Raw genomic sequence first — 16330 nt, 5'->3', positions numbered from 1 at the left:
TCGTTTCTCCTCCTATAAGTACTTGAAGGAGCTTTCTAGGGAGGTTTTCTTTTTCGTTTGGACTCATGGCTTTCCCACTTGAGCAACTGGACGGAGCTGATAAAAATAACTGAAGCGTGAAAGGAATGTTGAGCGTTTCGGAACCTTTTCCCTTTTTAGCCAGTCATTTTTTCCCCTGCATCTTCCCGAGACTTTGGTGACCCTTTTTATGTGCCTCTGCTGACTAAGCAATAATAAAAAAGAAGGGTGGACAATTAACAGACTAGCTTTTTCCATGAAATGTCTCAATTTTTTAAATTGGAAACCTTTCTGACTGAGATTTTGTCATGAAAATCTTACTTGTTAAAGAATGTGAGAGGAGTTAAGGTAGCAAGCTGCTGCTCTTCAGCATGTGGTCTAGAAATTCCTATCTATCTGGAATATTTTCTGGGCATAGAATTTTGAGTCTAAGCAGAGATGATAAAATTTAAAAAGTAAGCCCATACAGAGAAGGGCGGGGGGGTGTGGGGAAATCCACCATCTTTACGCTTTGGAGCTGTTTGGGTTTTTTTAGCAGTTCCAAATGGGGAAAAGGAGATAATAATATATCAGAAATGACTGGTCCATCAAGATTTTTTTTTTTTTTTAAAATCTAGGACTCAACGTAGTATTCACTGAAATTTATGGAAGTCTCAATCCCGACTCTAATAACCCTCAATCTACTTTTTTTCCTGTACGCATGCAGAATTCCGAACGTGAATTTGTACCTCCCGCTCTTAGCCTTGCTGGGATATCAGTACCTATGACTGCATGAAATGCTCTTTTTGTTGGTTTTTTGTTCTGAATAACAATGATCAGGTTAGACGGTGCGCCCTGTTGAGTTCTCAAAGGTGAGTGTACAGCAGTACACGGTTACAACTCCAGACTTCTCAACACCTGTGATTCTTTCCTGTTTCAGAGATCACTCGGCTTCAAGGTTGGCTGCCTCGCTGACCTCCAGTGATTGCTACTTCCTTGACGGCATGAAGGGCACGCAAAGACCCTGCGGTGTCAATGAACTCGCAACCATAATTAATGGTGAGTTATTTTATTTCATCTTTTCTGGAAGGTAGACACCGTCAGTAACCTGACTGTAAGACCCTGACTAACTATATTCATGCTTCTTAAAAACACATTATTCCCACCAAATCTCTCTTTAAAGCTGCTTCCAATTGCCATTTTTCCTGACACGGTAAGTTGGGCCTCGAGTTTTAGAAGACAGTAAACCCCCTCCACCTTTTAAAAAATGAATTCAATAGCATTGAAAAGTCACCTAATGAAGCCCCTACCAAAACCTCACAGCACAGTCAGGAGTAGTACACAGCTGCTTCCCAACAAGTGCATCGCCTGTAGGAATGACAGGAGTAGCCCAGTTTGTCTTTCCAGTCCCCCGGCTTCTCTGCTGTGCTGCATTCTGGTTACAAAACACATCCTGTAACTCTTCACGTATATGAAATACATTTCTCTCACAAGCCGAACGGTACGCTGCACTGTGAAAATGGAGCGTCAGGGAGGACCTACTCTCATGCAGCCCGCGCCAGAAGCAGGCTCGCAGGCAGGCGCAGCTTTCCTGCACTGGGCTGTTTAAAGGAATGATTTTACGTGTTTGCAAAATGCAGTCCTGTGCCAAAAGCCTGTCCATTAGGTGAGGGTCTATCGAGTCACGTACCACACACGCCACCGAGCCTCTTAGGCGCCAATCATTGCAGCTGGGTTTGACCCGTGGATCTAGATAGAGGCTTTCTAGTCTATCACTAATCCAAATTAGCTCCACAATAGCTCCAAATGAGCTCCAAAGCACCTCAGCCATGCAAGCCGTCACAGTTGTTCACCATCCTGAGTCCAGTGCTGAACTGAACGTCTTCTACCATATATAAGGATCACCAAGAACACTATTTTACTTACCCATCGATAAAACTACTGGGCAAATGGACAAGTACGGTTTCAGGGGCTGTATATTAAGGGTTTATTTATAAACATAAAGATGTTGTCATAGGAACAACCGTTCATGCAGCTATGAATCGTGCGTATTTTAGTGGGGTGTAAGTAGTGTAGCTGATTTTTTTCTCTAAAAATGGCTTTCCAACAATCACGTTCTTTTGAGTGCTCTCTGGTGTAGTCAGATAACTAGTGATTTTTTTTATCAGACTTGTTCTCACCTTCCAATTTCAGGAGAGGAGATGCAAAGGAGAACTAAACTTTTTTTTACGCTAAAATGCAGAAAAATTCAAAGCAATTGATTACTTCTATGAACTTCAATATATAAATGGAAAATACTTACCATTTTTAATGACTCAGGATAAAAGTGCATAAATTATTCAAATACATATTTACCCTTTATAAATGCACCCTTAATATGAAGTATAACTGAACTTAAGGTGTTCTAACTACATGGAAAAACAATATGTTAGAGAACCCTTTCCCTCCTAATTCATACATTGAATCTAGAAAATAAACTCAGTACCTCATGAAAAATCTGATTTGTTCAAATCCCCAAGTGCCGCTCGTTTGCCAGCAGGGTCTTTGAAACTTACCAGTTCATCTTAGTACCTGAATAGTTTAATTGAAACAAAAGATGGAAGGGGGAAAGATGAGGAGGATGAAAATTCCTACATGAATTAGTCACCTGTGTACCACAACGTATGTAAAAGTTTCTGATGATTTCGTTAATCAGAAAGAATCCTATACATCCTTGCACATGAATTGAGTAAGAGGGAAGAAGTGAGGAGCAATTGCAGCAGTAATAATATATCTCAAACTTATCACTACATTTTTGCATCATTTTTCTTCATTGTACAACTGGAGGAAAAAATCCAAAAAAGGGTTTAATTTCTACTTCTACATACAATAAGTTACAAGTTTATTTATTTAAATAATTGTAAAACATCTTACATTTTTTTAAAGAGGTTAAACTATAAGCAAATACACACATACACCAAAGTTCCATCATTCATGTCAGTTTGTCCTAGAAATTCTTTCATGCTGGTACCCTGTTTTGTTGAATTTTTTTTCTGCATAAACTAAATCGATATCTGAAAGGCTCCATAGAAAATAGAAACTTCAACTTTTTTCCCCTACAAAGTAAAACAAATTGTATCCAAAATATCAAGCTTGAATCATTTTGCCAATTTCTTTCTCCTTTTAATATTTTACAAATCTTAGGAAGATTTCATGTCTTTCAAGAAAGACTTTGCATTTCTGATTCCGTTCTGCCAACCGTTGTTCATCCTGGCTCTTGGCTGATTCTTCATTCACAATGTTTTAGGAGTTGACGTGGTTGTGTCAGAAATATGAAACAGGTAAAAGATGCAGACTTCTATCTCGTCCAATCCATAAAAAATGTTCCTTTTTTTTCCTGGGCCTGGCTTTCCCCCAAAAAAGAGCTTGTAGTGCTATTTTTTTCTTTTTAGTGGTCCATCACAATAAGTAGTTTTGTGCTGTAAAAGAAAAATGAAAAAAAAAGAGGAAAAAAGGGAAGAGGGAGAGGAGCAAAGCTGCCTCTCCCTTACATCGGGGGAACGACAAGACCAGTCATGGCTGAAAAAGAAAATTGACAAAGATGAAGTTCTGGCAAATTCTCATGGAACAAAATACATTTGAGCCCTTCACCCTTCTGTCTGCAGTCGTGTATTGCAGCAATGGCCTTATTTGCAGGTTAAACTAGACCTTCAGTTTCTTTTAATGATTTATGCCTTAGTGAGAACTAAGACGGTGAGGCTGACAACGACCACAGACAATGGACAATGTCCTATTTCATAGTAAATTCACCAAAAGCCAAGGCCCATTGTGGTTCTTAACTGGATAAAGGAGATAGAGGATTAATTCAAGTCTCAGTAAGTGAATTTTCAGAACTGCCTGACCGTTTTTGGGTGCTTGTCTCCCGAGAGATGTCCTTGGAGATGGACATTGCTCAGCACTGTCCCAAAAAATTCAGACTTCTCATGCTTTCTCAGGTTGAACACTCAAAATCATTCCTGAAAACCAGAATGGAGCAGGGTCTTTGCTTCCCACTCAGCCTGCTCATTTGCTTGCAGAAAGGGTTATGTTGTGAGGGAGGAAAGATGTGAAAGCAAATGGGAATTTGCCCGTGCGCTGCTTACGGGACCTAGCCAGAGAATTACAAGTCCCGATTCACTGGACAATGACCAGAGAGCTAGGGTTTGCTAATTTAGTTTCGGTGGAAATAATGGACCGGCCTCTCTTTCTCGCTTGGTTTACCCCGTATGTCTGAATCACTGTAGTCTTACCTGGCACATTCCCAGAACACTGGGCTTATGTAAATTATTTATTAGTCACTCTCACTGCCTTTAATTGCAGCTATATTCTTCATAACTGACAACAGCAACATTTGAAGCTGCCTGGAACTGGTGCTGTTCCCAAAGGTTTTGAGGGGTAAGTTAAGTTTATACGTATTTATATAACAAATGAGTGAGTCATATTTTCAAAGGGGCCTCAGTGCAGTGCATGGTCCTAATCCTGCAAAGATTTATGTTCACTGAAGTTTGTGGGATTATTCATGTGTTTAAAGCCCTGTCCTCTGAGAATTAATTTCACCCTTATGTTCATAGTGTTTAAAAAAACGCTTAGGGCAAGATCCTCAGCTAACATGACTCTTTTATTGGAGCTGTGTTGATTTTAAACAACTGCGGATATGGTCTATGATTTAATACATAGGAAAATAAATATTTTCATATTTTGTAACTGACTAGGCCTGGAAGTCCCTGCCAATTTTGGCAGATAGCTGAAAGAGAAAGTGAAACCGAACAGTCTTAAGTAAGTCAAATACCTACTTTTTTTAATTGCTTGGGAATTTGCTACTATTTTTCAAACAGATTTTCAAACAGGCAATTTACATAACCCTATATAAAGTAGGTAAATATTTGTATGCCTGTTTCTTGGGGGGGCGGGGCAGGGCAGGGCACGGCGCATTAGAAGAAGAGAGATTTTCTGATAACACTGAGGAGGCTGCTCCTTTCCTTCCCCTCACCCCCAAACCCAAACAATGATCCTAACGGTAGTGTCCCAGCCTGACACCGGAGAGCCTTCTCCCTGTGTATTAACCACACGCCTGCCTTTCTGTCCTCTAGAAAAGAAAACTGCATTTGCGTCTTGGATTGATGCCCTGCTCTAGATGCTGCTGGGCTGGCAGAAGAGGTAAAAGCATGTGCCCTCAGCTGCTCACCGCCATCCCACAGGTATCCCAATGGAGCAGTCTGTGTGAGCGCTTCCTAATCTGCTTCAGGCAAAATCATCCAGGTTAGCTCAAAGAATTTAAACTGTTTGTCTAAGGTAACCCAGCTGGGTCTTTTGCCCGAAGCAAATAAAGGAGCGTTTACACAGACTGCACCCGGCCGGTCCGTACCTGCGGTGCTCTTTTCTCCTGGCATAGCCAGAGTCAGACTCTAAACAGTCTGTGGCTGTTTAGATTGTCTGTGCAGAGAGGCAGCAGACCCTGGTATAGCTAGCGTGGTTTAATTTGAGACATGCAGGCTCTGTTGCCAGTATAGTTTGCACTCTGTTCCCAAGGGGGATAGGCCATATTGGCATAAATGCTTTTTTCTGGTACTATTGTTATCAACGTTATTTTCATTTTTTTTAATCAAGGAAAACTACTTCCAGCAGACCAAAGCAAAGGCAAGCCTGAGTTTCTGCCACGTCTCTTCAAAAATATTTTAAGAATACTTGTAGATGCAGCATTTTGGAAAGTTCCTTAAATTGAAGGGAAAGTACATTTTTACTGTATAATTAAAGATATTATGTTATCAAGCAGTCCTGGACTCAAACTAGTGATGGCAAGAGCAAAACTGCCATCTGCAATCAGGAGTATGTTGTTACCCCTGGGGTTCTGGTGATCCCTCCTGTGCCTCCTTTCCTTTCCTCCTGAGCGAGTAGCAAGTCCCTGCTTTCCTCTCCGTCCTTTTGCCACCCCCCCCAGCCCAAGTCTGTTTTGTCATTCCAGGCTGTAAGTGCTCCAGAGCAGAGATACTCCTCAGAAGTTGTTAGGATGGAGCCTGCCAGTGGACAAATTCAGGTAAAACTAGAACATAACATGGGAAGGGCGAGCAAAGCCTAATTAATTGTTTCACTGGCATTTCATCCTAATGTTGCAACTTCACCTCCTTCTGCTACAAAGAACAAGTAGGCTGAGGAATATTGGCTGGCATCCTCTCCTCCTGGTTTTCCACAGTGCATCTAAATGGCTTTGCTCTGTGGTTCTCTCTCTCTTTTTACATACCCTCATCTGTCCATTTCCACCCCACCTCCACTCCCCTTTGGGGCTGCACTGTCAAAAGCCTATTCCCAGCCTGTATCGCTTTTTATTGAATGTTTGTGAGGTTTGGATTAAGGTCTTACACTGCTAGCAAAGCTGTAATTATTTTTGCCTGTATTACTATATATTGAATCGATGTAACTTTTCAATAAAGGTGGTTCAATGCAGGACACTCCCTGATGAGCTGGGAATATAGAAACCACAGTCATTATCCCAGAGGGTCTTTGTTTTTTTCTTGGAGGGAAATGGAAAAAGAATTAGAGATGAGCCTTATTGTATTAACCTTGACAGCTTGCAATTATCAGCTGAAACACTTGATTAAAATTGTCACAAGGTTGGAGAATTTTTTTGTAAATAAATAATCAAACATGGATAGTACCCAGATGCTATGGTGATAGGCACCTTTAATGGGTGTAATTAATAATGATCATAAGCCCAGTGTATACACGTGGCCCCTGAAAACGCTGCCTTGCTTTGTAGGGGAAAAGAACTCTCTGCAATTCAAACAGCCGTTTGGTAAGAACCGGAAAGGGGCTCGGTGCTGTATGAATGTGCACGTGCGTGCACACACACTGATCTAGTTCTTCAGGTACCACAGGTGCTTTGCTGGTGTCTCAATCATGACCTGGTTTAAAAACTGTGCTTTCTAGAGAAGATGGGTGTGGAGCACTTTCAGTTGTTGTCGTGTAAAACGTCTTGCTCTCTCATTTGGTTTTCCTCTTTTGCCACTAAGTTCCCAGCAAACTCCAATCTTACAGTTCTGCAGCTCTCTGAAGAGGCAAGCGAAGTGCTCCAGTGGTGCTACTCTGAGCATCTTAAATGAATGTTCCTACCCTGCAGTGCCGGAAATATCTCTCTGCATGAGCTGTCCTGTATATAAAGGTAGGTTTGCACATTGCAAGCCACCGAGCTGTTGGTAGCAGAGCTAGCTTCTGTGTAATTTGGCCTAACAAAGGTGCAACTTATACCTGCAGGCTTCACCTCATTGATATCTCCGACTCCCACCATGGCTACCCCTAGAAAACGTGCAGTTTTACTTTCAATATTAAGACCACGGAGACATTTGTAAAACAATGCACCCATTTATTACCTATCATTTATTATTATGTAACTCATAACTGAAAATGAGAGAGAAAAGAAAGGGTTTTCAGAGGAAAACACAGCTGGCTTTCATTTAGCAGAAAACATCAGTGGCTTGGATGAAGGGCACCATCATCCTTTATACTAGAATGTGAGTGAGTGACCTAAACTACAGCTTCTGCGAAGAACCTGTGAAGGATGGTTCCAACTAACATACTAAAACGTAGCAAAAAGCTTCAAGTTTTTCCTAAAGAATTTCTTGTTATTTTTTCCTCCTTGGGAAATTAACACTTTTTTTTTTTTTTTTGTAGAAATCCTTCTGTATTTGGACGGAAGATTTTCATTCATCCATTCATGATCGGCTAACCACAGGCAGGTGAGATATTTGTAACTAAGTGTCTTTGTCTCTTTTAGATGATAAGCGGGTTAAACCATATTTTATGTAACATGTTTTTAAAAAAATCTAGACAAAACCATTGATAGCTAAGAGAGAGAGAAGTTATTTTGGCCTCATCTATTGAGTCACGTTGATGTAGTTACTATCTCACCATGGTGCTAAGCTGTATATGCACAAAAGGCTGCCTGAACAATTATTTTGGTTTAGTTCAAATTAATTAGGAACACCCTTAAAATCAAAATATGTGTTTGCAAAGTCACATATGCATTAGTTTAATTATTAAAGAGCACAGGAATGTATAGCCACTCTGCAGTTAGATATTTTTACAGTTATACTGGAAAGTGGCTAAGTTTTCACCTGCAAAGGAGAAGACAATATTGAATCTTACCCAATATCTTCTTTTTTGCGCGTGACACCTAACAGTCTTGAATATTTTCTTCCATTAAAAAAGGCAGATTTTTGTCTTCTCCCATTAAAAGTGGAGCTCTTGTCTAGCCTGAATAAGTCTGTCATATATGATGAGCTACTAAAATTAACATCCCATCAAATGAAAGATAAGTAATTAATAGTAACAGGAGATATTTTTGTTTAGTTGTTAGCAAGAAGTTTTAAACCTCTCTCAAGGTTTTCTTTACTTTGAAGCAGTCTGTGCCGCTTACAGCTCTGCCAATAAACCGGGAAGAAAAACATACTTGATCCTTCCAATATATCAAATTTAATCAGATGACAGATACATACTTTTCATATATATTGACATGATGTAGATACCATTTGCGGCCTTTGGCATACTTAAATCACTGTCTAGGCTCTGGAATCATTCTGATTCAGGCAGAAGCATATTGCTGACCATTCCTAGCGTGGAAAGGGCCCAGTTATTTTTAGCTGGTTAGAATCTCTGTTAAGAGTTATTTTAAAATGCTGTGTCTTAAGTGTTGACTGGAGCTAGGCTTCAACATGGAACAGCAGGTCAGGCACTGGACTGGTAACAATCAGGAACCGTTGCTTTGTAAATGTGAGCCAGCCATTCATCTGAATCCCACCCCTTACAAACTTTTCAGAGCAACTATTTTTCTCGTTACCTGTTTGCACAGCCTTTTAATGCAAGGGGACTGGAATCTCCGGTGCTGTTGACGCCCCTAAGTTTGTCAAGACAAGATACTAATAATTAGGGCCTTCAACTCAAATACCTGTATTTCTTTAGGGAATAGTGCAGATGTCCCCTTTGCTAAATTGAGGCTGTTCCTAAGGGTGTCAGACTTCAATACCTTTTAGATTGGCTAGGATCCTGATGGTTAATGGAACATCTGACCTTCTGGGGCTTGCCTGCTATTCCTTGTAACTGAGCTTGCATTTTTATGTTGAGATGTGCTGAGCTGGCCAAAGGTAATCTGGGCAGTCAGCGGTCCATGCTGTTCCAGCAGTTTCCAATTTGCTTGCTTTTCCCATCAGCTGCCTTCCATCTGAGATGAGTTGATTAGGCGTTTGTGTACTTATCATGCCGTGTTGCGTCACGTCACATTGTATCTTCCCAGTGCCTTTTTTAAACTGCCTTGACATATGACATGAATGGAGCACACAATTGTTCTGATCAGGATCACCTGCTCTCAATTTGGAGAGCATATAGAAGTGAGTGGTGTCCAGTATGGATTGCTGCTTGTTCTCTACCTATCATGTCCTGTTACACTGTAAGAATGTATAGCAGATGGCAGGTGAAAGAGGTAAGCAAGAACACATGGCATGGGGGGTTATCTGAGGGTATTCCGCATGTCTTGGCTGTGTTGTGCAGCCCAAAGCTGAAAGCCGGTAGATATGCAAGTTTCATGCTTAGCTAATACTTTTCAGTTACAATATATTTTCTACCAGCTGTCCTCCCTCCAGCAGCTTTTAAGCATCACCAAGACTTTCTTCCCAAAATACATTTTTGGAAAAAAATTTCCAGCGGTACTGTAAACTGCCTGGAATAATGGGAATGCTGATCTGAGGATGAAGCTTGTACAGCTCCTTCTGTTTAGACTAGTTTTAATCCAGGCTTAAACACTGCTGTGGTTAACGTACGTGGAAGCTATATTCTAGATTTTCATCGCTGCTTGTAAGCAGAGTGGCATGCCCTGAGGTGCTGGTAGTATTTCTAATATTCTCATTGCAACAGGATGCGGTAAGTAGGATGGAGACTGTATCACCAGGAAACTTTTGCCTTTGAACAAAAGATGTAGCCAAAGTACATTGCAAACATTACATTAAAGCTCAAAAAATCCCCACTGGGGAGATGTTTTCCCCATATTATGGATGGGGAAATTGAGAGGTAATGTCAAAACACTTGCCTGATGTGCTTTGGGAAGGAGCCTGCCTATACTTACTGCTTGCTCTGTGCTTTTGCTATTCTACCTCCATCAGTATTTACTGATGCCTAAGTTTGATAAGTAAATAAATAAATAAATAAATGGCATTACCAGCACATCTAATTCTTAGTTTATAGTACAGGGCGATGGCATAGCAGAGGAGATTAACAATCTCCCATTGCTGCAGCACAGTAAGTCCATTCAAGAAGCCTCTTTGGGACCCTCCTGTTGACTTTCTGGCCACATCTGTCTGTCAGCACTGTGGGAACGTTAATTTGGATATCAGGCTGAGTGTATCTGGATCCTTTCCAAAGCATGTGCTCCCCAGCTTGCATCAATTTAAATATTTCAGTTGGAAAGAAGAATTTGCATCTACAGCTGAAATAGTTAAATAGTTACAAAGACCTGGCATAACAAGCCTTGGGCAGACGTGTTCGTCTCTGCGAAGCACCTACTACCTTTGCTGGGAGTCACATCTGTTGTTACTTGTTGTTGCAGTCTGACTGACAAGTCCCCTTGTACTAGGTACTGTATCTGCTGAAAACTTACTTAAATAACACTTGTAGCGTGTTACTATATTTATGTATCAGAGTGTTGATGTACTAGGAGATATCCCACAAAGAAAGGGATATAGTTAATAACTTTTGTATCGGTTCACCCATGCCCAAGTCTCTGTATCTCTATATACATAAGCTATTTCAGTAAGTAAATCATAACCTTAATTGATAGATTAATCCTGAATGCCTCAGGGGTGGACTTTTGTCAGTAAAAATGCATGGATGTGAGGACTGGGTTTTTAGCTTTGATATTTTATGTTATACTTAATATTAAAGTTCCATTTTTAGAATCTCTTCTTGATTACTAATTTTTATGGATTGGATAAAATATGTTGTAAACACTAAATGGTACCAAATCATCACTAGTACTTTACCTGTTTACGAAAGGGTTAAAAAAGAGATAAACTCTTGCTAAGCAGAGTCTTGAGCAGACAGGACAGACATGGTAGGTTAAGGAAAAGTATTAACTTAAATAAAAAGTACGTGTTTTTTCAAACTGTCCTTTTTCTGTCTCCCAGAAACAATCTGAGTCATTTTCTCGCTAAACTGATTTGTGGTTAGCACTACCTTAGGTAACTTCTTAACAATTAGGCCTTCTCAACACAGCAGTTAGACAAGTTTAACTTTAAAGCAGACTTAAATCTATTCTGAACGCACTGATTTGTCTCTAGATTATAGCACTGTCCACCTGGCTTACGCTAAACAAGCAAACTGTTCTTAAGTTGACAGGCCTTCCTCATTAAATGTTTAACTAAATCAGTTTAAAATTACATTACCTTGGAACAGTTCCTTAAAACAGCTAAACCCTCTCATTTTTTATAAAAAGGCAGTGAAATCAATACATCCCTTCATTAGCTGACACAAAGAACACACCCTTCCCCCCAGCCAAAAAAAAAAAGAAGGAAAGAAGTTAACCGCAGACCAGCTAGCGATGATGACTTTTTAGACACCATAAGCATACAACACGTTAACAAAGATAAACCCATTTCTAAACAGTTTGGATAAATAGCTACAATTTTTGGGCCAACAAAACTTTCTATACCTAGAGTTTAAAAAATTGCTTCAAATCCTTCTTCTCATCATCTTTAAACAGAGCGGAAAAGAAATTATATTCCCTGCCAGCATGATACCTGTGCATTTACATGGGTAGATCAAGGTCTTTCATTAATGGGGAGAAGATGATCTTAGAGAAGCACAGTTTCATGTAATTGGGGCACAGGAAGAAGCTGTTTCAGATATATAGCAGAATTCTACAAGTTAGCTTTTAAAAATGTAATTGTTTTTGTTCAACACACTTAGAATTTCCTTATTGTATAAAATAATCGCAGTTTATGTAAGTCCCTGTGGCCTAGCTAAGGATTTATAATGCACCCAAATCAACAGGTGCAGTTTGTAGGGCTCATTTCAGAATTACCACTGGCTCTTGGCATGGCTGAATTCCCAGAGTTGTGTTTTCTATGGTATCTCTAGTGAAGTCTGAAGGAGCCAGATGACTTCTCAGGCCCTATAAAGGTGTTTTTTATGGAGACTTGGAGCGTATTTATGTGCCGCATGCCCCCCCACAGCCTGTTAAAAGAAAGAATTTAGTACAGGTTTCCATTCTTATCTTAATACTCACATTTGTTTTGCAGATCACCTTTAAAAAGGCTGTAAACGTACTATAGGGCTCAATTCCCGGTATGAGCCTAAACCTTGCAGCAGGTTTCAAGACACTGGCTGTTATGTACAGAGCTGTGTGTTAACTCTGCAGGGCAGACGTTTGTTTTACAAGTCCCTGAAGCCTAAGGAGAAGTCATTCCTCACAAAAGAGCTGGTACTGAAATGCAGCCTGGGTCAAATCCTTCTTGGTATAAATGAGTGTCTGTCCCCCTGTTGTTTTAAAACCAAATAGACAAAGCTTGGAGCATTGCTTTAATCCAGTTGGATTGGGTCAGATTTTCACTGCTGAGTCCTGTAATATCGGTGTAATGGTATTCAGATGATTACTGTATTTACCTAGACTAACAGAGTGTTCTTTACATGTCCAGGCTGAATATTAATTGTACGTTTCTTACCTCTAAATCCATTTCCATTGCCGCTAGAGCAGGCAGGAGAAGGAGACCCTTGGGGTCTGATGACAGGAGCAAAGGCACTCTTCTGTTTGACAGCAGGAAAGACGGAAGAGGAGAATGGAAGGATGGAAGAAGTGCTGGAGGAGCCAACTGTTGGACTTGAAGACATTACTGCAAAAGAAAAAAGTGAATCCTCATCAGAAATGCAATTATAGAAGTTTGGTAAAATTGCTTAGAACGTCTACCTTCTGATTACTCATTTTACGTCTTAAGATCTCATTCTCACATTGACTTGGCTGTTTACAATACATCTAAAGTAGAGATAGTTATATTGAATAGTTCAGAAAAGAGAGTGCTTAATTCTTTTAAAATGAAGGGTGAGGATGTCAGAAAATGGTAAGTCATCAAGGAGAGAGAGAGTCAATATGAACAAACAGTAGACAGTAATGGCCTCTCCACTTACAGTCAGTGCTTTGGAAATTGGGAAGGCTGGTAATGCCTGTGCCCTCCCCAGCTGTTTAAAAATGAAGATTTCCTTGGTTGGAGTTGAGGGGGGTGTTTTAAGCTGTTGCTTGGATTTGAATCTAAACTGGCTTCTTTTTAAAGAAGTATCTTGCAAGAAAAAGTCCCATTGTATGTCCAGTAGCTTGTTAAGCAACTGTTTGCTCGCTTTCCAGAAAAATATCAGCTATTTCTCAGCAAAACAAATAACCATATTTATTTCATGTGGGTTCAAGCGAATCCCCGAGTCTCAGGGAAGCCTTAGTTTGAAATCAGAATAACAATATGCTGCAAGACCCGGTCCTTTCTTTATTGAAGTCAATGGCAAATCTCCAGAATAGGGGAAGTATCAAAAGTACCCAAACATCCTTTGAGTTGCACCTTAGCCTTAAGTTACAGCTCAAACTGTGAGGATGTTGTTTAGCAGGTTTCAGACCAGCAAGGAGCCTTCATCATCACTGCAAAGTGGGTCAGTCCTTATGCAGATGATGTGAATGTAAATAAAATAATATTTTGCAGGATACCAGGTGTTTTCTGGAAAGGCATGGTCCTGACATTATTGGGAGCTATACCCTCTGTAACCTACAGTGTAGGTAAACAATTAAATAATAAGTCAATAAGTAAATAGCTGTTTAACTGTTCATCCTCTTTTTTTTTTTATATATATATATTAAAAAATATATATATTTTACACACACACACTCTTGCCAGAGGGAAATCAAGCCATGAAAGGAAGAGTGACTTGCTCCCGGTAAAACTAGTAACTAGAAACGCAGTCATACTAACTTCCAGAACTTAACTCCATTGTTGTTGTATTTCTGATTAACAAGGGAATATAGTTTCACAGGAAATTAATCCACGATTCAGCTCTCAGTTATTGTTCATGCAGGTCATATACATAAAAATTATTTTAGGGTGGCTTTTAGATAGGATTTGGAGTAGTCTCTAGGCTAAAAGTGATGGCTGCTTGCTTAATCATCTAAAGTCGTAAATTGTACCTCATTTCTCATTGTGGCCTTTGCCACTTCGGAATAATAAGGATAAAAAATGAAGGAAACACAAGTAGGATTCAATATTCCTCTATTCTTGTTGAAAAATGGGAACATTTTTCTAGTTCCTACTAAAAAATACCAGAACACAAATCAGAACCTTTTACAAAAATCTTCACTAAATCTTGAGAACTTCTCTTGAAACATCACTTGCTGCATTTTTTTGATGTGGTAAATTAAATCAAGCAGGAGCAAGAATCAAATATAAAAGAAGCAAAGCACATACATCCATAGGGGGATCCTGTTGGAGAGCCGTTAATGAATCCAGGTGAGCCTGGAACGCCCAGGTTTGACATGGGGACGTTGCTGTAGCCATTCATACTATTGCTGGAAGTGCTGTAATTGGACTGTTGAGGTGTGGAACTGGATGAGTAACCTCGGGGTGAGATGCTGCTTGTATTACGAATGTAACCTTAAAAAACCACATTTCAAAGCATGTCAATGGATTTGGCTTAAAACTTTCTCCTGTATATTCCCTGCTTAAATAAATTACTTATTTAAATCCAGATTAATTAAAACATTTAGGCAAGTACCATTAAATTCAGTGGGTTTTATGCACGTGCTTTCAAGTTAAGCAATATTAAGTTTTAAAACAGTGTGGGAAACTAACTTTTTTAAGTGAACTGATGTATATTTTTCTAATCAGATTTGATATGTTAAAAGTTGAAGTTTGTTCTAAGACCTAGGAAAAAAAGTGTATTCTCATCTTCTTCTGAGGTAGAATTTATAATATATGTGGGATTTTCTACAATCTTAGGAGGGAGGTTATACTTTTCAAATTATTGATGAATTACAAATAAAGCAAGTGCATTACTAAGGGAAAATTATAACCCTTATATAGTTTGCAGCTTGACTTTGAAGATACTCTACTTGGGGGAAATCATTTTTTGTCTTAAAAAAAAAATATCACAAATACTTGAGAACCAAAATTTAGCCTCTTTTTTCTCCAAAAAGAGACTGAAGAACACTATAGATATCAGCATTAAAGTACAAGGCTATTGTTACAACTGCAAAAGGATTTTCCACAGAAAAGCTTTCATTAGAAGGATGTGATCCGATAGCTACTTTAAAAGTGGTTACCATTTAGATATCAAGTCAGGTTATTTCTGCCCATTTATATTATGAAGTTTTAATTGAGGGCTGGTAAGACCTTATTAAAAAAACTAGCAAAATTATCTACATGATGACTTTTGACATGGCATATGTAATATTAACTTCATATGACGTGGTTTTACTGCCTTAGAGTGTTAAACACAGCTATTCATGCAGTCAACCACAGACTACGTTACTGGAATCGAGTGCTAAAAATCAAAATATTCAAGAGCCAGAAAAGGCCCAAAGTTGACATTGCTGCCATGACGTATTACTGTTGATACGTCATTTTATGGCACGTTTTCCTAAACAATCAATAATATACCTGGAGTAAATGTAATACATACAACATATGCAAGTTGGTAAAATTAACACTGAAGAAGCCACCTTAAAAAAAAAAAAAAAAAAAGAAAATTCCCCACCTCTTTAACTGTGAGAGGTTTTGTTCAGTTGCTGTCCTTGTCTTTTATAAAAACAGAGATATAACCAAAAAAAAAAAAAAGATATTGAGGGGAGCAGGAAGAGAATTCAGGGTTAAGTTGGCATCAAAAAATACTCAAAAATTGTTTCAGCCATAGCTAATCTGGTGACTGGAACCTGGTGCAGATACAGTATCATCCACAACGGCAGCACACATCCATTTTGAATGCTGACAGTTTAAAGCCATCTTTCTGTTCATAAGCTGAGCAGGTAGAGAAGTTGAGAAACTACTATGGAAGCAACTGTGACTCAATTCTCTGTTGTTTAAATTAACACTATACTACGCGCAGTGCTTACCTTGGTTGTTCCCCTGTGTTGACTCTGAGATGCTGACTCCTAACTGGCTACCATAGGAGTTAATTCCCATCATACTGCTGTGAGCAGGAGAGCTAGACAGCGCGGGGATCTGTGCGGGATTCCTTGGTACGCTGTAGAGAGCTTCTGCGATGTCTGCGGCTCGTTTCAGAATGATGTCCTGCAGAATGAAAGGGACAA

General features: G+C 39.5%; 1 protein-coding gene across 1 annotated transcript in view; it reads right to left on the bottom strand.

The window, feature by feature from the left end:
* Window positions 1–1796: 1796 nt before the first annotated feature.
* The window catches only part of EBF2 (early B-cell factor 2), a 144749-nt gene continuing 130215 nt past the window's right edge, over window positions 1797–16330 (bottom strand). Inside the window, exons 13-16 of the mRNA XM_009319534.1 lie at window positions 16133–16310; window positions 14490–14675; window positions 12717–12884; window positions 1797–3555 (exon numbers count right to left, since the gene is read on the bottom strand). Coding sequence (XP_009317809.1) covers window positions 3524–3555; window positions 12717–12884; window positions 14490–14675; window positions 16133–16310 — 564 coding nt within the window. The 3' untranslated portion in view covers window positions 1797–3523. The remainder of the gene's footprint in view (window positions 3556–12716; window positions 12885–14489; window positions 14676–16132; window positions 16311–16330) is intronic.

The sequence above is a fragment of the Pygoscelis adeliae genome, unplaced genomic scaffold (genome assembly GCF_000699105.1).
Source record: "Pygoscelis adeliae isolate BGI_AS28 unplaced genomic scaffold, ASM69910v1 Scaffold372, whole genome shotgun sequence".
NCBI lineage: Eukaryota > Metazoa > Chordata > Aves > Sphenisciformes > Spheniscidae > Pygoscelis > Pygoscelis adeliae.
Note: the sequence above shows the minus strand (reverse complement) of the source record. Positions and strands in the feature narration are given on the sequence as shown.